The 26,495-nt window shown below is 59.1% G+C and overlaps 1 protein-coding gene across 1 annotated transcript in view; it reads left to right on the top strand.

The window, feature by feature from the left end:
• The window catches only part of BICRA (BRD4 interacting chromatin remodeling complex associated protein), a 79,791-nt gene that overhangs the window by 39,447 nt on the left and 13,849 nt on the right, over window positions 1–26,495 (top strand). The window contains 6 exon segments of the mRNA XM_047077741.1: window positions 14,983–15,083; window positions 16,325–16,370; window positions 16,462–16,504; window positions 18,379–18,444; window positions 20,358–22,304; window positions 22,880–23,056. Coding sequence (XP_046933697.1) covers window positions 16,330–16,370; window positions 16,462–16,504; window positions 18,379–18,444; window positions 20,358–22,304; window positions 22,880–23,056 — 2,274 coding nt within the window. The 5' untranslated portion in view covers window positions 14,983–15,083; window positions 16,325–16,329.

The raw sequence follows: 26,495 nt of genomic DNA, 5'->3' as shown, positions 1-26,495 counted from the left end.
TCGACCCCTTTTCGCCTCCTTACTGTTGCTCAAGCACCTCCAGCACGTTTCCACCCCAGGGCCTTTGCACCTGCTGTACCTTCTGCCTCGGATGCCTTTCCCCCTGTATCCACATCGCTCCTGTTCGTATCTCCTGCACGTCTGCTCAGACTCCTCTCATCCGTGAGGCCATCCTGACCACTTCAGCTAAAAATGCCTCCCCCGTCCTTCCCACCCCCTTGCCTTGCCACCTTTCTCCTCTGTCCTTGCCATTGTCCATTCTGCAATGTGTTCTGTGTCCCTGTGGTTTACTCCTGCCAGCAGCACGTTACTTCCCAGAGATCAGGGATGTCTGTTGTCTTCGTCACTGCCTCCCCAGCGCGGCTGAGAACGACACAACCTTAAATAAAACGGAATCGCTTTCGGCCACTGAGTGGGGAACCGAGCTTCGAAGGAACCAGAGAGGAAGCAGGAAGGCAGTTAGCGACTCCCTCACAGCCCTCCAGGCAGTGCTCACGGACGGGTTTAGAGGACAGTGCTGGTTGCAAAACCCAGAAAAGGGTGGGGGGTTTACTAAAAACACAGGCAGAGGGAGTGCCTGGGTGGCTCATTCGGTGGAGCGTCCGACTTCGGCTCAGGTCATGATCTCGCGGTTCGTGGGTTCGAGTCCCCATCGGGCTCCGTGCTGACGGCTCGGAGCCTGGAGCCGGCTTCGGATTCTGTGTCTCCCTGTCTCTCTGCCCCTCCCTTGTGCACGCTCTGTCTCTGTCTCTCTCTCTCAAAAATAAATAAACATTAAAAAAAATTTTTTTTTAAAGAAACGGGGAAGCGTGGTATCTTGGAGCCATCGGAATTAGCTAGTTCCGGAAGACACCCCCACTCGAACGAGAAATTGCAAAGGCGGCCCTTGAATCCAGGAAGAAAAGCATTTCACTGTGGGAAACAGATGCTCAGTTTTCCTAGACGTGAGAAATGAGGCAGTGGGGCGTCTTGGAAAGCCGACCAAGGCTTTGGTGTCCACGAAATCGGAGTTCAATGCCCAGAGCTTCCTTTTACCACGGAGTGGTAAACCTTTGGTCTGTGTGCATTTGGTTACACATCACATTACCTGACCAGTGATGGCTTAAATAATATTCATATTTTTTCCGACACAATTTTTTTTTTTATAAACAAATGTCTTCCCGGGGCGCCTGGGTGGCTCAGTCGGTTGAGCATCTGACTTGGGCTCGGGTCGTGATCTCACGGTTTGTGGGTTCAAGCCCCGAGTCGGGCTCTGTGCCGACAGCTCAGAGCCCGGAGCCGGCTTCGGATTCTGTGTCTCCCTCTTTCTCTGCGCCTCCCCGGCCCACGCTCTCTCTCTCTCTCAAAAATAAATTAAAAAAAAAAAAAATTGTTTTAATGAAAACAAACGTCTTGCCCTGTTTAGGTGGACCGTAATTTGTTCAACCTATTTTCTACCGATGGCCAGTGGCTTGTTTCCGGTATCTTGCTGTGATAAGCACACATCGCCCCCACGTATGTAACTTGGCGGGTTCAAGCGGTACCTCTAGGATACTTCCGTGAAATTGATACAGAAGTGAAATGGCCATAAGTCAAACTGCCAGTAAAGAGGAAATGTTATAGGGGCGCCTGGGTGGCTCAGTCGGTTGAGCGTCGACTTCAGCTCAGGTCACGATCTCGCGGTCTGTGAGTTCGAGCCCCGCGTCAGGCTCTGGGCTGATGGCTCGGAGCCTGGAGCCTGTTTCCGATTCTGTGTCTCCCTCTCTCTCTGCCCCTCCCCCGTTCATGCTCTGTGTCTCTCTGTCCCAAAAATAAATAAATAAATAAATAAATAAATAAATAAATAAATAAAAGAGGAAATGTTATAATCTCGAGAGGGACTGCCCCATACAGTCGATCCTCATGATGTACAGATGCCGTATTTGTGAGTTCCTCTACTTGCTAATACAAAGCAAGGAGATCCTTGGAACCCCCCAGTCTGTGGTCCCCACACGCACCGTCAAGTTCATTTGCAGACCTGCGCAGAGCAGGTGGGGGGGGAGTGGAATTCGCGTCTCGCTGTGTGCCCGTCCCTTGCTGAGATCGAAAAAGCAAACACTCTGCCTTCTTGTTTCAGCTCCCGTACTCCAAACAAGTCCCCTTTTCCTGGTCTCATATTTACTGCTACGTTTTTCACATCAGTGTGCCGGTCGGCGGTGAGGTCACTGTTTAAAAACACCCCCCAAGGCTTGTGTTTAAAGGGCTGCCCCGGGCTCCCGACTGTCAGCGGCGAGTTTATCGTGGACGAATCGGCAAGATACACTACGAAACACACACCAAACAAGGTTACGTATTGACGAGTTGGTGAAAATGTGACCAGAGGCTCACAGGGACCTAACCCTGTGTTTCCCCCCGGGAGCAATAGTTCGGGATTCCCCAGTTCAGCGGATCGGGGTGACTTTACAGAATGAAACTACCATGAGTAACAAGAATCGATTGTACGGGCGTTTTTTTTGTTTTGTTTTTGTTTTTTTCCACGCTCGCTGTGCTTTACTGGGATATAATTTACGTACCACAAAATGCACCGATCCGAAGGGCACGCAGCCTGATGAGTTTTGACAAAGATCACCCGTGTGACCGTTACCCAGTCCAGAACATTCCACCCGTCGCAGGAGATTCCCCTCTTAGGGCGCCTGGGTGGCTCGGTCGGTTAAGCGTCTGGCTTCGGCTCGGGTCAGGGTCTCCTGGTTCGTGAGTTCGAGCCCTGTGTCAGGCTCTGTGCTGTGGGTCAGGTTCTGTGTCTCCCTCTCTCTCTGCCCCTCCCCTGCTCGTGCTCTGTCTCTCTTTCTCTCTCTCAAAAAGAAACATTAAAAAAAGGTTTAAAACATACCAAGAATCCCCTCCTTCTGTCCCTCTGCCTGCCCCCTTGAGGCAACCCCACCTCTGATTTCTTCCCACTGGTTTCACTCGTAAAAAAGGGGATCGCGCTGTAGTGGGGGTAGCCTTCTGTGTCCGGCTTCCTTAGCTCACCATGATGCATTTGAAATGTGTCTGTATTGTTGCAAGAGTCAGTAGTGCACTCCCTTTACTTTTTTTTTATTATTTAGTTTTTTAATGTTTAGTTTTGAGAGAGAGACAGAGCGCGAGCGGGAGAGGGGCAGAGAGAGAGAGGGAGACCCAGAATCCGAAGCAGGCTCCGGGCTCCGAGCTGGCGCGGGGCTCGAACCCATGAACCGGGAGATCGTGACCTGAGCCAGAGTCGGACATTTAACCGGCTGAGCTGCCCAGGCGCCCCGTCCCTTTTATTTTTAGGGTTTGTTTGTTTGTTTGTTTGTTTGCAGAGACAGAGAGAGAGAGCACACAAGCAGGCAAGAGGGGCAGAGGGAGAGAGGAAATCTTAAGCAGGCTCCACACTCAACACAGAACCCAAGGCAGGGCTCGAACCTGCGACCCTGGGATCATGACCTCAGCCGAAATCAAGAGTCGGACGCTCAGCTGACTGAGCCACCCGGGCGCCCCTGTATTCCCTTTTATTGTTGAGCTGTATCGCGCTGTATGGCTGTAACACAGTTTATCCGTTTACCAGTCAGGATACATCTGTGCTGTTTCCAGCCTGGGGCTTCTGTGAATAAGGCTGCTGTGAACATTTTTGCCAGAGTGTTTTTGTACAGTCTTTTCACTTTGAGCGGAATGGCGGGGCCGTAGAGTAGGTCTGTGTTTAACTTAAGTTTCCCCGGGCTTTTCGTCTTCTTCTGGGGTAAGCTGTCTAATAGAAGGCCGTTACAGGGATTTGGGCCAACTCAGTATTACCAGGCCACTGCGTTGTGATTCTTTGGACCTTCCCCCTCGGGTGGACAAAATAGCTGCTGCAGCACCGGCCATTGTCATCTGGCTTCACATTAGTTTTTCAAGCAGGAAGCAGGAGCGGGGAGAAGTAATCTTCCCAGCGTGGGGCTCTTTTTAACCAAATGTGAAAATCTTTCCCGGGCCCACAAGTTAACCGCCAAGGAGGCCGAGGAAAGAAGTTTCTGACCCAGGGGCAAAGGCCTACACTCATTATGACTCATCCTCTTGGGTGGGTACGTTGTTGAATGAAACCAAATGCAGGTTCTGTTGACCGAGAAGTCAGGCTGGGAGTAGCTTTGGATAATGGGCGACTTCTTTAGCCCTGTTGACCTGTGAGGCCACCTCGTCACTGCCTAGGGACTGGTGGCTTGTGTTCAGTATGAGGGCAAAAGCCCTGGAAGGAGAACTTAAGACACAGAAACCCCTAGAGCGGTGGTTCTCCAAGCCTGGTCCCTGGGAGCTGATTGGAAATGCACATTCCCGGGCCCCACCCCAGACCTTCGGACTGTGAAATCCAGGCCTTACTTTAAAAGCCCTTCATGTGACTCTGCGGTGCGTGTTCAAGTTGAGGAACCAGGGGTCTAAAGCATGTGCCGTGTCGTCGGACCTTGTTTCCCCTTTGCTTCTTGGCGCTTGGTCCTGACCTTGAAGCCTTCCCTGTTGCCCGATGCTGTGGGAGGTCCTGTGTCCCGTCGACACCGCCGTTCCTTCGGTTCCTTCCCCCCCACCCCTTTACCATTTTCACTCCTTGGAGTTTCCTCCGCGTTTTATAAACCAGCTGTAAGAAAAAATGTGAGGGGCGCCTGGGTGGCTCGGTCGGTTGAGCCTCCGACTTCGGCTCAGGTCCTGATCTCACGGTCCGTGGGCTCGAGCCCCGCGTCGGGCTCTGTGCTGACGGCTCGGAGCCTGGAGCCTGCTTCGGATGCTGGGTCTCCCTCTCCCTCTCTCTGCCCTTCCCCCTCTCGCGCTCTATCTCTCAAAAATAAATAAACATGAAAGAAAAGTTTTTAAAAGAAAAAATGTGAAACCTTGTCAAACGTGCAGCTTTGCAGCCGCATTTAGGACGGCGGTGAACGGCAGAAAGTTTTGGGGCGGGGGGTGATGCACAAAACATAGACACCGGTTGCTGTCTGAGCAATGCAAGTTTTACAGGGCCCGCTTTCATGTTGTGCAACTGATTCCGTGAGTTTAGAACTCGAAAGGTCGCGGAAAATAAAGGTGGTGTAGGTTTTAGCTGCTGTCCACGTCGCTTTTCTCTCTCTCTTCCCCAAAGGGGTGGGAGTGGGCGAGGAATCAACATTTTTTCCCTGTTTTCCCTTTTTTGGCTTTGAAAGAGACACAGCATGCCGGTGGCTACACATCCAGGGCCAGGCTAGCTCTTACTGGGCCTTCCAGTGGAACTGAAGGAGTTGCCTCCTCTGGGAGGGCACAGTCCCCTCGTCTCCTTTGTGTGAATTAGAACAGAGTCCTTCCTCCAGGTGGATGTGGCCCTTCTCTGGGTCTCACTGGCACGAGCAGAGCCTCCGCTGGGATTTGAGGCCCCACTTGTCCGCCAGACTCGCTTCCTTTGTGTAGTGAACAACCTGTGCAACCGTCCATGGTGGTTTGTGTACACGTATCGCATACCCAGTATGGACCGGACGCGTCTACCTTAAAATGTACGCGCTGTATTAGTTTTCCTGCGGCTGCGCTGGCAAATCCCGCAAACGTGGTGGCTCGAAATACCAGAAATTTATTCTCTCACAGTTCTGGAGGCCACGCGTCCGAAATCAAGGTGGTGGCAGGGCCACCAGGGTACTCAAGAGTTGTGCCTCTATGGAAACCAATTTGTCAATAAATTTCATATATATATATATATATATATATATATATATATATATATATATAAAAAAGAGTTGTGCCTCCTGAAAGCTCTAGGGAAGAAGATTTCTTTTGAGCCTCCGGCTTCCGTGTCTTCACCTTTTGTCTGTGAGACGGTCACTGGTCATCGGATTTAGGGCTCACCCGGCTGCCGTAGGAGGATCTCATCTCAAGGTCCTTCGTTACGTCTGCCAAGACCCTCATTCTGAATAGGGAAGACCGTGGTTACGGACCCTGGGTTGTAGACCTGTCTCTGAGGGGGGAACCACCCTGCAGGGCACTACAGATACCTGGGAAAAAAACCATAAGAGGGCAGCCTCTCGACGTTGCCTTACGTCGGGTCCACTGTGGGAACTCATCGCTCAATCGGCCTGTTAGACCCAAGTGTGCGGGAAATGAACTTGAGGGTTCTATGTTTCAGGACGGCGTAAGGGGGAGGGGGCCCGAGTGGGTCACTGGAGGAAGGTGGGAGCGGTAAGGGCGTTGGAGGAAGTCTACTCCCTGCGGTTGGGATGCGGGGGTGGGGGGAGGCAGCTAGCCAGGCTGACACCATCACGTAGCTCCCGTGAGCTTGGGAGCCTGTCGACCTAGGTTCAAATCCCGGCTCTGCGGACCCAGTGACCTTGGGCAAGTCACCTAACCCTCCTGTCTGCCTCAGTTTCCCCAGCTACGAAGCAGATACGAGGATCATAGCACCTACTACAGAGGATTGTTGTCGGAATGGAGTGTCGTAGGGCGGAGTGCTTGGAATAGTCCCGGGTACTTGGGAGGTGCTCTCCCAACCTTGGCTTTGGTGCTGAAGAGGAGGAGGCAGGACGTAGGGGCAGCCGGGGGGCAGAGGGGACAGACCCCGCCCACCTCCCGTGCCTGGATTTCCAAACACCGGTCTGAGGGAGGCGCCTAAGCAGGGGTGCGACTTGGGCTTGGGCAGGTCAGGCTCGTGGCCAGTGCGCAGGGAGCTGGCACAGAGGGGCCAGAGGCCAGGGGACCCTGGCCACTAGGAGGCAGGCTTTATATCGTCACTTGCGTGTGGCTGGATTGATGTTTTTACCGGTGGACTCGTGCCCACATCCCATATGCCAGCGCCGCGGCTCGGTTGGTTAAGCGTCTGCCTCTTGGTTTTGGCTCGCGGTTTTGGGGGTTCGAGCCCCGCCTCAGGCTCTGTGCTGACGGCGTGGAGCCTGCTTGGGATTCTCTCTCTGCCCTTCCGTTGAGTGACTCTTGTGAACGAGTGAGTGAGTGGACACAACGGTGCAGTAAAACCCTGGACCGCGAGTTAACGTGCCCCGCGAGTGCCCCACGGGACGAGCAAACATTTCCGGTAAGTTTCAACTTGAGGAACAAGCGAGGCCTGGCGCTGGCGAGCGGTCCCTGTGCCGTCACACGTCACCGGATCACAACTGAGCCGACGGTTCTGGAAGTTCGCTTTGATAGCACCAATGCGTTGGATTGCAAGCACGCTTCCGGAACTCAGTGTGCTCGCAGACCGAGGTTTCGCTGTGTTCAAAATGCGTGGCAAGCCGGGGAGGACGTTGGCACGGATTACGTGGTGCCTGCTGTGGTGTGGAAAGGTGGTCGCGGGGGCTCCCTGTTGGACCAGGTGTGACCCCGTGGTCGCTGGGTCCTGGGGGGCGTCTCACGAGGTCCTGAGCGGCCAGCGCCGGGGGCTCAGGCAGCGTGTATCTTTGCCAGTCACTGAGGAAGCGTTTGAGTGTTTTTTTAACGACGGGTGCAGCCGGCCGTGAGCGAGCAGGCCGGGTGGACGGTTAGGTGACGAGAAATGGTGGGGGTCTGCGTGTGGGCAGGGACGGTGGCCGCGGAGAGGAGGAGAGAGCCGGGGAGGGGTGGGAGGTGGAGTGGGTGAGACTTGGGTGGAGTCAGAGGTGTGAGGTCCAGGCGGGTCCTTAGTCCCTGGGGCGGGCTGTGTGGCTTAGGGCTTCTGGGTAGATGTCCCCGTGGACCAGGCAGAAACCAAATTGCTTTCCGTGACCCCGCCTGGGAAGTCAGTGGCGTTTCTGTCATGCCGTCCTGGTTGAAGTGGTCGCACAAGCTCTTTTCGATCCGAGGGGGATGGCAGGGTGGCCCTGGGGCGGGGGGGGTGGGATCCGGGGAGATCAGTGACGCTGTCGCAGCCGTTTTCGGAAAACGTGATAGGCCGCGGTGGCTTAAAGCCACGTCGGGGCGGCTGGCGCGGCCGGTTGCGTGTCCACCTCTCCTCGATGTCGGCTCAGGTCGTGATCTTGGGGTTCATGAGATCGAGCCCTGCATCGGGCTCTGAGCTGACCGTGCGGAGCCTGCTTGGGATTCTCCCTCTCCCTCTCTCCGCCCCGCCCCTGCTCACACACACTCTCTCTCTCTCAAAATACTTGCCTCTGTGTCTGTGGTCACGGGTAGGTCCCCTAGGTGGCTGTGCTCCTAGGGCTCGACCGGGCGTGAGCTGGGCCGATGCAGGAGATGAGCATGTGACTCTTGTCCCTCCGCGGGCTAGCCCAGGCTTCTTCCCACGGCCGCTGGGCAGAGGGCGGGAGCGTGCCAAGGCCAGCCCAAGTTCGAGGGGTGGAGCGACAGACCCCATCTCTTGGTAGGAGGAGCTGCAAAGCATACGGGACCAGGGAGAAGAATTTCTGGCCACGTTTGCAGTCAACCACAGTGACCCTTTGCTCAGCTCCCCTTTCTACCAGTCCTCTTCCATTTTGCTGAGCCCTCTCCGTCCGTGATGCCCTTGACCCACGGAAGGCCGAGAGAGTCCTTGAGACGGGTCGCCAGGATACCTGGAGATGCGAGCTAGATCAGGTTGCGTGCCGCTGCAGATAATGGGAACCGTAGTGGTAGGTTGAGCTGTAAGGATTACGAAGTCTGGAGGCAGGCGGTCCATGAGGAGTTGTTGAGAACCCAGTCTTCTTCTGTCCTCCCAACCGCTATCCTCCGCAGGCGTGCCTACCTGCCTTAGGTGTGTTGCCTCATTGTTGCAAAATGGCTGCAACAGCCCCAGGCATCTCAGCTGTATTCAAAGCTGGAAGTGGGGCGCAAAGAGATTTTCTCCCTAGGGGACCTCTGTCTTTATATTCTAGAAGAAAAACTTTCCCCCAAACAGCCCACAGTCTTCCCCAAAATGTCTCATTGAGCAGAACCCGGCTGTACCCTTTGGCTTTTCCTGTTTGCAGAACCGTCCAAAGGGTACAGAACCGTGAGTGAGTGCACAACCGTGGCTACCCTAGCTGCCAAGAAGCCTAGGGAAGCGAACGATACAGGGGGTAGGGGTGCCACTGATTCAGTCTAATTATTTTATTTTAACGTTTTTCTTCTTTCGAGAGAGAGAGAGAAAGGGGTCGAACGCGAGCGGGGGAGGGGCAGAGAGAATCCCAAGCAGGCTCCGCGCTGTCAGCCCAGGGCTCGATCCCACGACCTGCGAGACCATGACCTGAGCCGAAATCAAGAGTCGGACGCTCAACCGACCGAGCCCCCCGGGCGCCCCTAGCCCAATTAATGTTCAAGCCACCTTGACCGCGACCCACCGGAGGAAATGTGTCCACGTACGGACGCACGTAATTGAAAGCGATCTCACACACCGATATGTAACGCTTTACCCGTGCCTGGTGCCTTTTTAATATTTTCTAGTCTGTTCCGTTCCATTTTACTCTATAACCATTCCCCCCCCCCCCCAAAAAAAAAAAAAATCCTGGTCACAACCTGCTTTTGATTTCACAACCCTCCAAGGCGTGACCCATAGTTTGAAAAAGACTGACTCAAAACAGCCTTTGTTTACATCTCGGAGCTGGCAAGTGTTACTCTGAACAGCATCAGGGCTTCTGTGAGTAAGGCGGAGGGAGGGCTGGGGAAGTGGTGTTTGCAAAACGCCATTGCCAGCGGGAGGCTTTGCTGCACCGTCTTCTCTCCTTCCTGTGGCAAAGGATACAATTCTGTCCGCTTTCACTTTTGTTACCTGTCACTATCCCGGGCGGGGCGGGTACTGACGTTCACCCTGGGAGGTGAGAATCCGCCCGTTTTCTGGAGCTCCGCGGAGGCTTTCAATTCCGGGTCCTGCTGGGCCGTCTGGCTTGCGCCGAGCTCCCGATGACAGTGCAGAACTCGGCTTGCGTTACCCGCGCGGGAGGCATTCCCACGATTTTCTGGAAGGACGCTCTGACATTGTTGCGTCACTGACATTGTTGCTGCTCTCTTGAGCTCCTGGCTTTTCCTGCTTTTTATAGCGCGCGGGTGGCGAAGAATGAGGGCTCCAGAATCACGGGGTCTGAGTTCGAGTTCGGGCCCCCGGACTTGCGGTTGGGGGGGGGGGGCCGGTGTCCTGACCCCTCTCGGGTCCCGGTTTCCTGAGCTGGTGACCCGCAAGGCAGCATTTTTCTTCCTGCCTTCCCGGTGACCCGGAGGGTCCCGTGGATATGCAGTTAGCGCGAGACCTGATGCTGGGGAGGCCCTCGGCCTCGGCTGAGTGTGTGGGGCGGCGCCTCTCGTGGGTCGGCTGTGGCTCCGTGTGCCCCCTTTGTCGTGGGACTCGGGCAGAGCCACGCGGTGGCTCTTAAAGCGTCTGCTCTGAGGGAACGCGGGGCATCCATTCCTGTGTGGACGACTTTGGGTTGGCAACTTTGTGCATTAATTGTGGCCCCCCCCCCCCCTCCAGTCACTTTTTTAAGAGCTTTTGAGTATGGTTGTTGTTGAGGCGGGGGGAGAATTCAATGCCACCGCTGGACACGCGTCCCAGGGTCAAGGATCGGGTCTGCTTTTGCTCCTTAGGGTATCCCGCGATGAGGGTATCCCCGTGCTGGACGCACAGGGCTTCAGGGGTGCCCTTTGTACCAGGCCGCTCTGAACGAATGAATGGGTTTGTCTTCTCTCGTTCCGCACGTTCATTGATTCCGTCCGCGAATATTTACCGAGCCCCCCCGTGCGGGCACCGGCATCCCACAGGCAAGAAAACACAATAAACCATCAGACAGACAGTCATGCGATACTTGGGATTAAAGGATGTTTTTCAGCAAACGTTTCTCACCGCGGAAAACGTCACGCGTGCACCGAGTAGAGACCAGGGCAAAAGGTGGGCCCCCTCCTCTTCAGCCAACCTGGTCAGTCTCCAGGTTTCCACCACTCTGGCCAGACCAGCCCTGCCCGCGATGGATATGGCCTCGATCCGCGCTGCCCCGGGACGGCGGCCACCGGCTGCGTGCGGCTGTTGAGCGCCCGGCAAGTGGCAAATGTGATCGAGAGGAAACGTTAGGGGCGCCTGGGTGGCTCAGTCTGCTAAGCGTCCGAGTCCTGCTTGCGGCTCGGGTCGTGATCTCAGGGTCGTGGGATCGAGCCCTGTGTCGGGCTCCGTGCTCCGAGCCGTCAGCACAGAAGCCCGACGTGGGGCTCGAACCTGCAGACCGCGAGATCGTGACCTGGGCCGAAGTTGGACGTGTAACCGACTGAGCCACCAGGTGCCCCGGTTGTCCTTTATTTTTCTTAATTTTCTTTTTTTTCTTTAAAAAAATTTTTTTTTTCATTTTTTTTTTCTTTCAACGTTTATTTATTTTTGGGACAGAGAGAGACAGAGCATGAACGGGGGAGGGGCAGAGAGAGAGGGAGACACAGAATCGGAAACAGGCTCCAGGCTCTGAGCCATCAGCCCAGAGCCTGACGCGGGGCTCGAACTCAGGGACTGCGAGATCGTGACCTGGCTGAAGTCCGACACTTAACCGACTGAGCCACCCAGGCGCCCCTCTTTTTTTTTTTTTCTAACGTTTATTTATTTTTGAGACAGAGACAGAGCATGAGCGGGGGAGGGCCAGAGAGAGAGGGAGACACAGAATCCGAAGCAGGCTCCAGGCTCTGAGCTGTCAGCCCAGAGCCCGATGCAGGGCTCAAACTCACAGACTGCGAGATCATGACCTGAGCCGAAGTCGGCCGCTTAACCGACTGAGCCACCCAGGCGCCCCTCTTTTTTTTTTTTTTTTTTTTTTAATCACGGTAAACTACGTATAACATAAAATTGCCTACCGTCCCCACTTTTTAAAAACGTATTAAGTAGTCTCGACCCCCAGCGTGGAGCTTGAACTCGCCACCCTGAGATCAAGAGTCGCGTGCTCTTCTGACTGAGCCACCCAAGTGCCCCTCATTTGTGTCCTTCAAGCCTCCTTCTGCCTGCTTGGGTGAAGGGCTGCAGGGTGCCTGGTTAGCCCCGCGTGGGCACGTTTCTTTGGCCGTGATGGCCGTGGCTTCTCCATAACCACTCCGTTTGGCCTCATTTATCTCACCTGAGAAATGGGCGTAAAGCTGGCCTTGGAAGGATGCGAGGAGGCGTGGTGCCGGGCGGCTTAAGTAGGACCGTGTGCATGACCCATCACGGAAGCTGGTGACGTATACAGCCTTCCTCCCGCGGTGCTCACGCGGCACTGGCACCTGGTGGAAAAGCTGGAGCCTGGGGGGCTTTTTTCCCCAACCTGACTGGCCGGAAAGCTTTGGGGGGTCGCCACACCGGGTCATGTCCACAGCGGCAGTTGAATGCTTGCGAAACACTTTGGCACGCGTGAGGACTGAAGGAGTTCGTGCGTAACGATCCCGTGGCGGGGGACGTGCCGTTAGCCCCCTCGGCCTGGTGGGGAAACTGAGGCACGGGGGATGGGGGGTGAGTAACTGGTCGCGGGGCACACAGGCTGGGCGGGAACCCGGGCTTCTAGATCCAGGGAAGGTCCTGGGCGTCAGTGTGAGACCATGGGGGACAGGAGGCAGGGTCAGGGCTGACCTTTTCTCATCAGCCGGCCGCGTTTGGCAGGGCTCACAAAACAGCGACATCAAGGGCAGTATCGATCCCAGTGCCCGCTGTGTGCGCACCACAGCCCAGGCCCTGTCCTCAGAGACTCTCCGCCAGCAGAGGAGACACAGGGACTGTGATTATACGCTTTTGGCCCAGGAACACATCGAGGCACAGAGAGGTGAGGTCACCTGCCCGGTGTCGCCCAGCCCACGCACGGCGGAGCGGGGCTCTGTCGTTTCACGCCGCGTCTCTTGGCTTCAGGCCGATGGGAGACGGGGGAGGCAGAGGTGCGGAGCTGATCGCTGGCCTGCTGTTTTCCTCTTAATGTGGAAACTCCCCACAACGGCCAGCGACCGGCACCCGAAGCCTTACCAGCTCCCACCCGTCCTGCCACTCCTGTCTGGCCTCTCCCCCGCCCCGCTACCACTACTGGTGTTGATTCTTTTCTTTTCTTTTCTTTTCTTTTTCTTTTCTTTTCTTTCCTTTCCTTTTCTTTTCTTTTCTTTTCTTTTCTTTTCTTTTCTTTTCTTTTCTTTTCTTTTCTTTTTTCTTTCCTTTCCTTTCCTTTTCTTTCCTTTTCTTTTTTTTTTACGGCTTCTTAAGGTAAAATGTACACGTTTTGAGCATACACGCGCAGATCCGAGCCGTTACGTTTTAAACCCTCACTTAACCGGAACCTTCACTGACATCCCCCAACGCAGAACGTTTTCCTCTCGCCGAAAAGCCCCCCCCCCCCCCCGCCGCCGTTCCTTTCTCTGCTGTGACCATCGGAATAAAGACGCACGGATGAAAACATTCTCCTGGGGCGTCTGGGTGGCTCAGTGGGTTAAAGCGTCCGGCTCTCGGTTTTGGCTCAGGTCGCGATCTCGCTGTTCCCGGGATCTGGGATCGAGCCCCGTCTCGGGCTCTGCGCTGACGGCGTGGAACCTGCTTCAGACTCTCCACATCCCCCCCTGCCGCCCTCTCTGCTCCTCCCTCCCCTGCTCGCTCGCTCGCTCTCGAAATCAATAAGGAAACTTGAAAATTTTTTTCGGCGAGACGTCAGGAGCCTCCCGCTGGACATTCACCCCCGGACCCCGCGTCTGGAGAGTCCCGTTCAGGAAACTCGCGCTCCCGGGCGCGGTTCTGCTGGCCCGAGGTCTGCGGAGCTGGGACCACACCTGAAACTCCAGGCTGGGAGGAGGGAAGGAACCAGCGGGAAGCTGGGTGCTTGTGAACACCGCCAGGCCAAGGCCGCGCATCCAGATGGGACACAGATCCCAGGATCCCACGTTCCTGGGTCTTGTTGGATTGCTTCCTAGGTCTTCCCAGGGCCGGGCGCAACCACTCCTCTCCCTCCTCCCCGCCCCTCCCTTTATCGCTTTTTCGGATCTGAACTATTCCGAGCATTCATGAAATGATAACAGGCCGTTGGCAGCTTCATCTTCTCCTGACATTTTTGCCATAGTTGCTTCAGATTCTGAAAGGAAAACAGCCGGGATAGGTGGCTAAGAGCGGGGACTCTTAGCCGGCCTTGGCTCAGGCCGCGGCCTGGCCCCTTACCAGTTGAGGGCTCCTGGGAGTAGACATCACGGGCCTGAGCCTCACTTTCCCCCTCTGTGGAATGGGGCTAATAAACGTGCCTATCCCGGGGGCGCCTGGGTGGCTCGGTCGGTGAAGCGTCCGAATTCGGCTCCGGTCACGATCTCACGGTTCGTGGGTTCGAGCCCCGCGTCGGGCCGTGTGCCGACAGCTCGGAGCCTGGAGCCTTCGGATTCTGTGTCTCCCTCTCTCCCTCTTCCTCCCTCCGCTTGCCCTCTGTCTCTCTCTCTCTTTAGAAAATAAAGAGGGATTAAAAAAAATTTTTTTTTTTAATCTTTAAAATTTTTTAAAGTTTTTTAAAGAATTAAAAAAAAAATAAAAACATTAAGAAACAAAGAAAAGGTGAAATGGGTTCGTGTGGGTAGAGCACCTAAAACCAGGGGCGGGCCGACACCCTCCCCTCCCCATGGCCGTTCCGTTCCAGTCGATCCTCGTTATTCGCGATCCCATATCTGCCGACACGTGTAACCCACAGATCGATACCGATGCGCTGCCCTGGTCACTTGGGGATGCGTGAAAACGCTTGAGTGGCCCAAAGCACCTGTTCCCGCTGAGGCTGGACGAGGCAACACTTTGACTTCTCATTTCACCTCTCACGATGCTTAGCGCCACTCCGTTTACATCCTTCCTGCTTCTCGTTGGCGGTTTTGCTGCTAAAAACGGCCCCCCCCGGCCTAGCACCGAGTGTCGCCCCGGGTCCCCAAGGCGGCCGTGCAGAACGGAGGCGCCTCGGATAACGAGAATCGACTGTTCTATCAGGTCGAAGCCTCAGTGAATTATGTCGTGTAAGTGCCAGCTTCGTGCCCAGCTCAGGTGACACCGTGCGGCCAGCCGTCGCGCTCCGTGCGCGCATCTCGTGCACGATAACGTCCGGTGTTGGCTCTCGTGCTGTTAAACTTGTGTTTGGCCCCTTCCTTCCTCGCTGCAGCTCCCTCCCTGTCCCTGGCTTTTTCTCTCACAGACTCCCTCTCGTTCTCTCTCCGCAGCTGGCCCCCGAAAGGACACTCCCCAAGTCCCCAGCCGGGGGCCCCGCATAGACCTGGAGTGGACACCCCCTCCTTCCCTTCATGATTCGTTTGTAGCGCAGGTAACCGGCCGAGGGTCCCGGTTCGTGCCCCGAGGGGCGTGTGTCCCTGATTCCACCTCCCTGGGCCCACCTTGACCCCTGGGCGGAGAAGGAACGGTCCTTCCTGGCGGAGCCTGGCTCAGCCCCTCCCTCTCCGGCCTTGGACCGCCCCCGCCCCCCCTGCCCCGGGTCATTTGGACCATCCCCCTGCCTCCCTGCCAGCTGCAGGTGGGGATCTTTCCCCTTTTCTCCAGATGCTTTGCAGGTCCTGCCTTTCTGTCCCCTGGCTGGGCTTCCCCCCACTCCCCGCCCCAGCCCCTGCCCCAGGCTGGTTGGGGAGGGCAGGGCTCGCCGGCCACAGGAAGAAGGAAGCGTTGGTGGGGCTGGGATGCGGAGCTGGACAGAACATGTTATCACCGCTGCGAAAGGCAGCGAGAGCCGGGGAAGGACCTCCAGGGACGGTCCCCGCGGCCGGTCATTGCTGTGTGTTGGGGGGAGCCTGTGCCTGCCGGCTTCGCAGGCCCCGAACCAACTATGAGAAGCCCCTTCCCGAGACTCTTTATGCCCCTGGAGTGCTTGGGGGATCCTGGGAGTTGGGGTGATGGTTGGGGGTGGCGGTCACAGAACGCTGTCACGGGGGAGGGGCTCTAACCAGCTGGGGGCGCACGTGAGGTTTTGTATGTGTCTGTGTGTCGCGGGGAGGGGAACCCACGACAGTCACCACATCCTCGGTGAGGTTCGGGACTGTTCCCGCGTAGGGCAGACCCCCCCCCCCCCCCCAGCCACACCCTGCTCCGGGCCGGACCCTGCGTTCAAGGCCTGGCTCTGCCCCCTGTTGGCTGGGAAATGGATGACGGTCTCCACGTCCCCAGTTACTCCTCTGCGACGTGGGGATGGCAGGACCTCCCCCCTTGTGGGGTACCGTGAGGATTGAAAGGGTTACGTGTGCGTGAAGGCCTCAGCGCAGGCCCACATGCGATCAGGGCTCACGTAGTCTCAGTCAGTGTCCTCATCGGGGGCATCAGATGCCGGGCAAGAGGTCGGGGAGGAGGAAAAGGCAGCTGTCTCCGGGCGGGGGGGGGGGGGGGGCTCCTGGAAGGCTCTCCCCGCCCCTACCCACACCTGTAGACTCCAGGGAACAGACACCCTGACCTTCCACGGACGTTGGGCCCAGGGAACTGTCCTTGAAGGGAGGGTCCTGGCGTGCGGCACAGACGTCTAACCTTGTGTCCCCTGCCCTCTTCCCGCCCCACCCCGTGCAGTGGCGATGGATGATGAGGATGGGAGGTGCTTACTAGACGTGATTTGGTGAGTAATGGCCTCCTCCTGCCCTCCCTGTCCCCCCCCTCCCACCTCCCCCCCTTCACCTCCTCAGTGTCTCTCCTCTTCTGTCTTTCAGCGACCCTCAGGCCCTCAATGACTTCTTACATGGATCTGAGAAGGTGAGTGCTGGGGCAGGGAGGGCCCCCCCGGGGTAGGGGGCTGTGGAACTGGGGGGGCCGAGAGACTGTGCCCCGGATTCAGTAGACCTCCGCCTCGCGCCTTCTGTGAGCTGAGCCCCCGGGGTCATGGCCAGAGCAGAGGAGGTGGCAAATCCCTGCCCTCACACCGTACACATTTCCTCGGGGAAACAAAGCAGTCACCGACCGCACCCTGCAGAGGAGGATAAAAATAAGAACGTCACTTGCACAACAAAATGGTTTCAAACAAAGCGGGGGGCGGGGGGGGGGGGTTCTTCAGTGTGGGCGGGGAGGTGACATTGAAAGCCAAAGTGGAGGATCAGAGGGAGGCACCCATGCTGCTCTGGGCAGAAGGGCAGGCAGAAAAATGCAGGAAAACATGCTACGGTCAGTGAACAGAAAGAAGGCTGGTGGGGCCGGACTGAAGGGGAAACTGGTGGGGGGGGGGACACTGGAGCGGACAAAAGTCACAGGTCACGGGGGGCCTGGAGCAAAGCAGGAAGTAGAAGCGGGCTGAGCCATGAGGAGTCGTATCGGTTGTCTGGGGCTGCGTAACAAACTATCCCGACGCTTAGTGACTTAAAGTTTGTTAGCGCTGTCACAGCTCCTGAGGGTCGGGACTTGGGCAGCCGCTTCGCTGGGTGCCCCTGGCGCGGGGGCGTCTGTCCTGAGGTTGCAGTCAGGATGTCGGCCGGGGCCGCTGTCATCCGAAGGCTTGTCCGGGGCTGGAGGGCGGGCTTCCACGATGACGCGTTTCTGCGGCTGTTGGCCACATAGGCCTCCCTGTAGGGACAGCTTGGGTGTCCTCAGGACGTGTCACTCTGGCTTCCCCCACAGCGAGTGACCCCAGGGCCAGGGCCAGGAGGAAGCTCAGTGCCTCTTATGATCTCACCACCGAAGTCACTCTGTATTCGTGAGAAGTGAGTCACTGAGCCGGCCCGCGATCACAGGGAGGGGAGTGTAGCGCCACCTCTTGGAAGGAGAAGCGTCAGACGACTGTGGCGTGGCGGCGAGGACGGCGGGATGATGGCAGCCGGGGCCGTGGGGTGGGCACTAAAGGGGGGGGCTCCGGGCGCTGGCTTTGGGGGTCCGTCTGGAAGGCAGAGCCGACTAGACCCGCTGGTGGAGGAGTCGTTGAGGAGGAGAGTGTGCGAATGCCTCCTAGATTTGAGTGGGTTGTGTCTTCTGAGGCTGGGGGTTCGGGGGGGCAGATTCCACGAGTGCAGGGGGGCCCCTCGTTGGCGGTGCTGGGCGCCCGGGGTTCTGGAGTGACATCCACGTGGAAAGAGACTGGGGAGGCTCAGCCGTGGACGCACATTCCGTGGGCCCTTCCGTGGACGTCAGGTGCTGTTTCAGAGATGCGCCTTGGGAATCAGGTCCCTGCCCTCCCGGAGTCAGGCTGGGCATGGGCGCTAGGTGCCCAGATGGTGGGGGGGTGGGGGGGGCACGCCGGGCACTTGGGCCGCGTAGAGAAAGGAGTGACTTAGTAAGGAGAGACGGGTGGTTGTTGGGAGAAGGTGGCGGGTCCGACGGGTCCCGAAGGATGTGCTGGGATGAAGGCTGAAGGCGGGGCTCAGCTTGGGCAGAGGCACGGAGGCAGGAGTCTAGAGTTCAAGGCAGGCGCGTCGGGAGAGCCTCGGACTCCGTGCCGGGGACACCTTGGGTTTTAAACACGCCGCCAAGCCCCTCTCTTTGGGGCCTCTTTTCTGGAGGCAGAGTGTCCCGCGATGCTGACGCCCCAGGTGCCGTCTTTGTCCCCTGGTCCGCTGTGACTTCAAATTGGTTTTTGTTCTAGAGCAGGGCCAGCCCGCTGCCCAGCTGACCTTGACCTGGGGTGGGGGCGGGTCTTGTTGCAGCTGGATGGTGACGACCTCCTGGATAACCCCGGGGAGGCCCAAAGTGCCTTCTATGAAGGTCCTGGGGTAAGTGACTCAGGGGTTCGGTGGGGGGCGGGGGGCGGGCTCTGAGTCACGGCCCGTGGTGCCCCTGGAGGCGGCCGGCGGGAGGGAGGCCCTAACGGCAAGAGGGAAGGGGGTCACGTTCACCCCCTGAGGTGCTTTGCCCGGAGGAGGGTGGGGGGGGGGCCACAGGGGGTGGAGGTGAGACCGGGTGGGGTGGCCCTGGCTCTGCCCACCGGCTCCTCGGGAAGAAGGGGAGGGTCCCGGGTCTCTGGCTTTGGGGCCTCAGGTCAGTTGGGACAGAGCGGTTCTGGGGAGTTGAGGCAGAGGCCAGCTCTGGGGTTCGCCAGGGGACACTCGTCTAGGGAGCAGGCAGTGTGAGGGCCTGGGGGCCTGTCCCTGCTTAGCCGTGGTTGGGTGTCCCCCAGGGGAAGGGGGTCGACTGACGCAGACCTCAGTCTCCATCTGGAAAATGGGGGCAGGGGTGCCAGGCAAAGCCCAGAGCGGGGAACGCAGTGGACGTTAATTAAGCACCTACTGTGTGCCTGACCATGCCACTTGACCTTCCCTCTTCTTCCTCTTCTGCTGCTTCTCCCTTCCTCCCCCCTTCCCAAGCGCCCTTCGCCTCATCCCTCCCCCTCCTCCTCCTGTCTTCTCCCTCCTCCCTCTTGTCATAACTGTCATTTATTAACACTTACTGTATGCTACCCAGCCCTTTCCGGTCATTTTTACTTAGTGCTCACGACAGCTGTGATAATATGTTCTGAATAATTTATCTTTCATAATATAAATGATTAATCTAGAACCTGACCAATAAACCTTTATCTGACCCTTTATAGACCCAGGAACAGTGACGAGCCTGGATTCTGACTTTGTGATTAGTCATGTTGCCATCCTTTTTAAGTTTCTTTTATCTATCTATCTATCTATCTATCTATCTATCTAGAGAGTAGGGGAGGAACAGAGAGAGAGGGAGAGAACCCCAAGCAGGCTCCGTGCTGTTAGCCCAAAGCCAGACACAGAGCTCAGTCTCGCGAACCATGAGCTCCTGACCTGAGTCGCAATCAAGCGTCGGACGCTCAACCGACTGAGCCGCCCAGGTGCCCCGTACCATCCTTTTTTAACACCCGTGAAGCCCCTGGTCCGGCTTCAAGCCCCCTGCGTGTGATGTCCGTGAAGGTCATGACCGTCCTAGGAGGCAGGTTTGGTTGTGGCCATTTAAGTGGTTAAGAACTGCCAAGCAGTCCCCTCTCTCCGTCTGGGAAAGGAGGGTGGGGGCGCGCAACTCTCGCCTGTGCCGCGTTCGCTCAAATATCCGTGCGTGTCTCGACCGTACGTGCCTGGATCGCAATCCGGGACAGCGTGGAAGGCGCTGAAGATGCGTCCGACTCAGCACGGCCGGCGCAGAGTAAGGCCCCCGACGGTAGCTGCTTTGGGGGCCGGGCGTGTTTCAGAACCCCGGGTCCTTTCAGGGGTTCCGGGAAAGGGATGCGGGACGTCACGTGACACGCTCGCTCCCCTCTCCACGGTCCGCCTCCGGAAGGGTCACGTCACATGGGCAAATTGTGGCTCTCCCCGAGAGCGCCGTAATCACTTTCGGTCAGGGTTTGCTACCAAAAGGGTTAGGAAGGCGTGGGCGGCCTTCGGGGCGCCTCTGAGCGCGGGAGCTGCACATGGAGGTTTTGTGGGCCTTCATGGCTCCTTCGAGGAGGTTCCGCGGACGTGTGCAGATGGGGAGAGCGAGGCCGGAGAAAGCGAGCCCCGGGTTGCCCGGCAGAGCCCGGCGGAGGCTGGGATTCGAACGCAGGTGGCGGCCACGTCCAGGTGAAGTGGTCTCTCTGGCCGCGCCGGCACCCAGGGCCCTGTGCGTCAGCCCTGCCCTGCGCCAGCCCCTTGTTAACCTCTGGTCTTCCCTTCCCACCTCGCCCGGCCTCCAGCTCCACGTGCAAGAAGCTTCTGGCAACCACTTGAGCCCGGAGCCCACGCAGCCGGCCCCCAGCGTGGACCTAGACTTCCTGGAAGATGCCATCCTGGGCTCGCCTGCTGCGGGGGGCGGCGGCGGGGGCGGAGGGGGCGCCGACCAGCCCTGCGACATCCTCCAGCAGAGCCTCCAAGAGGCCAACATCACTGAGCAGACCCTCGAGGCCGAGGCCGAGCTGGACCTGGGCCCCTTCCAGCTGCCCACCCTGCAGCCCGCGGACGGCGGGGCGGGCCCGGCGGGGGCCGGAGGGGCCGCGGCCGTGGCCGCCGGGCCCCAGGCCCTGTTCCCGGGGGGCACCGACCTGCTGGGGCTGCAGGCCCCCCCCGCCGTGCTGACCCACCAGGCCCTGGTGCCGCCCCAGGACGTGGTCAACAAAGCGCTGAGCGTCCAGCCCTTCCTGCAGCCCGTGGGCCTGGGCAATGTGACCCTCCAGCCCATCCCGGGCCTCCAGGGCCTGCCCAACGGCAGCCCTGGGGGCGCCGCGGCGGCCACGCTCGGCCTGGCGCCCATCCAGGTGGTGGGCCAGCCGGTCATGGCGCTCAACCCGCCCACCTCCCAGCTCCTGGCCAAGCAAGTGCCCGTCAGCGGCTACCTGGCCTCGGCGGCCGGCCCCTCGGAGCCGGTGACCCTGGCGTCGGCCGGCGTCTCGCCCCAGGGGGCGGGCCTGGTCATTCAGAAGAGCCTCCCCACCGCCGTGGCCACCACGCTCAACGGGAACTCGGTGTTCGGAGGGGCCGGGGCCGCCCCCGCAGCGGCCGGCGGGGCGCCCTCGGCGGCCCCCGGCCTCGGCACGTCGCCGCTGGTCCCGGCGCCCAACGTGATCCTGCATCGCACGCCCACGCCCATCCAGCCCAAGCCCGCCGGCGTGCTGCCCCCCAAGCTCTACCAGCTCACCCCCAAGCCGTTCGCCCCCGCGGGCGCCACGCTCACCATCCAGGGCGAGGCGGGGGGCCTCCCGCAGCCGCCCAAGGCCCCCCAGAACCTGACTTTCATGGCAGCGGGCAAGGCCGGCCAGAACGTGGTGCTGTCGGGCTTCCCGGCGCCGGCCCTGCAGGCCAACGTCTTCAAGCAGCCTCCGGCCACCACGACGGGGGCCGCCCCGCCTCAGCCGCCCGGGGCCCTGAGCAAGCCCATGAGCGTCCACCTCTTGAATCAGGGCAGCAGTATCGTCATCCCCGCCCAGCACATGCTGCCGGGCCAGAACCAGTTCCTGCTGCCGGGGGCGCCCGCCGTCCAGCTGCCCCAGACGCTGTCGGCCCTGCCCACCAACGTCGGCGGGCAGATCCTGGCGGCCGCGGCCCCCCACGCGGGCGGACAGCTCATCGCAAACCCCATCCTCACCAACCAGAACCTGGCGGGCCCGCTGAGCCTGGGCCCCGTGCTGGCCCCCCACTCGGGGGCCCACAGCGCCGCCCACATCCTCTCGGCCGCCCCCATCCAGGTGGGCCAGCCGGCGCTCTTCCAGATGCCCGTGTCGCTGGCCGCGGGCAGCCTGCCCACGCAGAGCCAGCCGGCGCCCACGGGCCCCGCGGCCACCACCGTCCTCCAGGGGGTCACCCTGCCTCCCAGCGCCGTGGCCATGCTCAACGCCCCCGACGGGCTGGTGCAGCCGGCCCCCCCGGCCGCCACCGGGGAGGCCGCGCCCGTCCTCGCGGTGCAGACGGCCCCCCAGGCGCCACCGGCCGCCAGCACACCGCTGCCTTTGGGCCTCCAGCAGCCACCGGCACAGCAGCCTCCCCCCCAGGCCCCCGCCCCCCAGGCCGCCGCCCCGCCTCAGGCCACCACCCCCCAGCCCAGCCCGGGCCTGGCGTCCAGCCCAGAGAAGATCGTCCTGGGACAGCCACCCTCTGCCGCCGCCGCGGCCATCCTCACTCAGGACTCCCTGCAGATGTTCCTGCCGCAGGTAAGTGGCCGGGGAGGGGCGCGGACAGGGGGTGCGTGCTGCGGGGAGGGGCCGGGAGCTGGAGCTCAAGGTGTGTGTGTGTGTGCAGGGGGTGGGGGGTGGGGAGGCAGCGACTGGGAGCGGGGCGTCTGGTGGGCTTGGGAGGGCGTCTCAGAGCGGCACTCCCTGCTCCCGGTGACGCGGGCTGTCCCCTCGGGGACGAGGAGGGGGACTGACTGGCGGACAGGCTGACTGTCTGCTCTCCTGCTGGAGGGGATGAGAATCAGAGAGAGCCGGGCAAGACACAGACAGACAGATGGGCAGACAGACAGATGGGGCGGGAGGCCGCGGGCGAGGTGGAGCCGGAGGACCGACGGGACCTGAGCGAAACGAACTTGCTGGGGTAGCAGGCCCCCTGGTGCCCGGACCCCGGGCTCCGAGCCGCCCCGGCCTCTGCACCCGGCCTCTCGGTGCCCCTGCGCCCGGCCCCCACCACCCCCTGCTCTGGGACGTTGGGGAGCCCGGGACCTTGGGGGTGGGGAGGCTGCGGGGGCCGTGGGGTGACCTTGTGACCCTGTGCGGGCTGCCCGTTTCAGGAGAGGAGCCAGCAGCCCCTCTCCGCAGACGGCCCCCACCTCTCCGTGCCCGCCTCGGTCATAGTCAGCGCCCCGCCTCCCGCCCAAGACCCAGCCCCGACCACCCCCGCCGCCAAAGGAGCTGGCCTCGGCCCTCAGGCCCCCGACAGCCAGGCTTCCCCGGCGCCGGCCCCCCAGGTAGATGAACCCCAGCAGCCTCTGCCCCAGCTCAGACCGAGCCTTGCCCCTGCAAACCCCTCCTTCCTGCTCCCCCCTCCCCCTCGCTCTGGCTGCCCTGCCTGCCTCTCTGTCTCGCTGGCTTGGGAAAGGTGTCCCTTCGCTCCCCAGATCTTTCCTGAGGGTCTCCTGGCGGCCGTGGACTCCTAGGACCAGAGCCAGGCCAGGGGGAGCCCACACCGTAGGCAGGGACACGGGGTGCACACGGCAGGCACTTCTTTCCTACAGTGACCACTTCCGCCTCCGGAGGAGCAACACGGTCAGAGGGCTCGCATCTCGAAAGATAACCGGAGATGTAGCTGAAAAGCCCTTTCTCCCGAGCCACGGATTCCCGCCCTGCCTCCCCGGGGCGGTGCTGTGCATACGCGTGGACAGGCAAGGCGGCGCCTGGATTCTTTTCTTCCCACTTCGTACAAAAGCAAGAGCACACTCTGCATGCGATCTTGCACCTTCTCTCGTCCAGGCAGGGACTCATCTCGGAGACGTTGCTTCATTCTCTCGCGGACCGCGCCGTTCTCCGCCGTGCCGACGGGCTGGCATTTATTTAACTGGTCCTTGTTGCCGAGCAGCTAGGTCCTTTCCAGCCTTTGGCTGTGAGGAACCAAGCGGCAAGGCATCACCGTCTGTACGTCACTTTGCGGGGCGGGTTCTCAAAAAAGGAAAGCGCCGGGTCTGTCCCAGGCGTCTGTGGTTGTGACGGGTGGCGCCAGATCGCCCTCTGTGGAGCACCAATCGGGGCACCCTTTAACAGCGGTATGTCGTCTGTGCCCGTTTCTGCACGGCCTCAGCAGTGGATTGAACTTCGCCCGCCTGCCGGGTGAAAAGCAGCTTCTCGCCTTGTTTCGGTTTGCGTTTCTGACCACGAGATTGGGCAGGTGTTCGTAGATGTAGAGCTGTTTGTGCTTTCCGTGGAATCGCCTGCTCGTACCCCTTGCCGTTGAAACTTGGGGTTCCTGGCCATTTTCTTGTTGATTTGTAGCAACTCTTTACATATGAGGAACGTTGGCCTTTGTCTCACGCGAGCCGTCAGCACGTGGGAGTGCTTTTCTGGCGCCGATGTTGTACTCGCTCAAGAAGGACTCGTGGATAGGTCGACGAGCATAGGCAAGGGGAGGAGGAGGAGATAACGTCAGCAAGGTGAGGGTGGCAGAAAGCATCATGGACTTTGGCCTTAGACGACCACCATTTCACTCTCAGGTTCTGCTGCTTGCCCCGTGACCTTCAGCAACCAGTTTCTTCTTTCCTGAAACAGATGTTTGGGGAACGAGGGCGCTTAATAGGTGCCCGGCCTTGTGCTGACCCAGAGCAAAGCCCTGTACCCGCTGAGCCTCGATTTCTTCTTGCGCAAAATGGGAATCATAGGTTCTTACGGGTCTGTTAGGAGTAAACGAGCTACCATAGGCTTAGCCCAGAGTAAGCAGGCGGTAGGTGTCCGCCATTTATCTTTTTTTTTTTTTATTGTCCCCGTTGGGGGAGAGCGGGATCCGGTCCAGAGTCACGGTCTAGGAGGACACGAGACCAAGGTGGGATCCGGCCACGTCTGCATCGAGAGGAGAAGCAGAAGTGGGGGAGGGGACAAAAGGCCAGGAGGCGCCCGGCGTGGGAGCAGCTCACGCTGGGAGCAGTGCTTCTGGAGCGGGCCAGATACAGGCCTTCCAGCAAGCAGCTTCCATGGCCCGCCGTTCCAGGGGGTTCGGAGGATCTCCGAGCGCTGTGGGTGCCACGGCACACACTTGCCGTGAGCAGTCATTCCAGTTTACCTAGTACCGAGGACGTTCTTAGAAGGCAGGACTTTTTTATTTTGTTTTATCTTATTTCATTTTATTTTTAATGTTTATTTTTGAGAGAGAGAGAGAGAGAGAGACAGAGACAGAGTGTGAGCGGGGGAGAGGCAGAGAGAGAGGGAGACACAGAATCCGGACAGGCTCCGGGCTCCGAGCCGTCAGCACAGAGCCCGACGCGGGGCTCGAACTCACGAGCCGCAAGATTACGACCTGAGCCACAGTCGGACGCTCAACCGACGGAGCCACCCAGGTGCCCCAGGACTTCGTCGTTTTAAAACTGAGACCGTCCCGGGCAAACCAGGACGCGTTTGGTCACCCTCCTTACTCCTCACGACCTTCCCCAGCCACATCGTCTCAAGCCATAGCCCGCTCCCTCCGCAGCCCAGCCCGCCCTGGCCCTTGCCTGGTTCGTGTTTCTCCGTAGCACTTCCGGCCATGTGACCGACTGTCTAGTGTCCTTGTTTACACGGTTCTGGCCATACTGTAAACTCCACGAGGGCAGAGAGTTTTGTCCGTTGTCTCTTTGCCGTATCCCCAGTGGCCAGAACAGTGCCAGGCACACAGCCGACCCTCAGTGAGCCTGTATTGAATAAACCAACGGAGGAAATCATTTATTGAAGAAACGAAACACACGTACGAAACAGCCCCGCCGGTGCTGGCTCTGTGCCGAGTACGCCCCAGTGGAATCAAAGGGAGAGAACGTTCTGGGAGGAGGCGCGGTTCAGCCGCAGGTGAAACAGCCTGCTAGATGAAAGCATTGAAGGCAACGGGCTGCCGTGAGGAGGCCGGCGAGGGTCCTGCTCTAGGCTAAGTGAGCAGGAACAGCCTCTGGGGGGAGGAAGTATTTGAGCTGAGGCCCGAAGAAGGAGAAGTTGTGGGGAAATAGCATGTGCAAAGGCCCTGAGGCCAGGGCCAACTTGGGATGCCAAGGAATGGAAAGTAGGCTGGAGGGGGGGGGGCGGGGTGGAGAGAGATAGGGTCGGAGAGTTCGGCGGTGTCTCGTGGGCCAATGAGTTGGGCCCTGGCAGTCACGGGGCCATGGCCTTGTCTGATTATATGATTTTCAGTGATCCTTCTGGCTTCCACTGGAGAGTGGTTTGGTGGGCCATGTGAATGGAGGTCCAGAGATCCTCATGGGACAAGGACAAGAACAGTGCTTCAAAGGGGTGGTCACAGTGATGGTGCAGGCAAGTAGACAGGTTCAGGGGACGGTTTGGAGCTTGCTTCAGGATCAGAGGCACAAGGAGGAGGGCATTATGGGAATAACTTCGTGAACGATACCATTTCTCTTACGGTGAGACCTTGGATTGTGAGTAACTTGTCCTGGGAGCGTCCCTCGCAGGCCCTTGTGTTAGCGGACATGTCTAATAAATTGTAACTTGCTAGGCGAGCGAGGTCTCGCAGCCCGGGTCGTACGGGACGCCGAACGCCCCACGATCACAACTGAGCCTGTAGTTCTTGAAATTCACTTCGCTCTACGAGTGCTTTGGATTACAAGCATGTTTCCGGGACGAATTACGCGCGCACACCCAGGTTTTCCCGCGCTTCTGCGTGCTGTTCCGGACACTTTACAAGCCTTATCTCCTTGAAACCTCCCTCAGGTAGGCGGTGTTATT

The sequence above is a fragment of the Lynx rufus genome, unplaced genomic scaffold (genome assembly GCF_022079265.1).
Source record: "Lynx rufus isolate CCGP_SWC_20201006 ecotype Redwood Valley unplaced genomic scaffold, mLynRuf1.p SCAF_16, whole genome shotgun sequence".
Lineage (NCBI taxonomy): Eukaryota > Metazoa > Chordata > Mammalia > Carnivora > Felidae > Lynx > Lynx rufus.
Note: the sequence above shows the minus strand (reverse complement) of the source record. Positions and strands in the feature narration are given on the sequence as shown.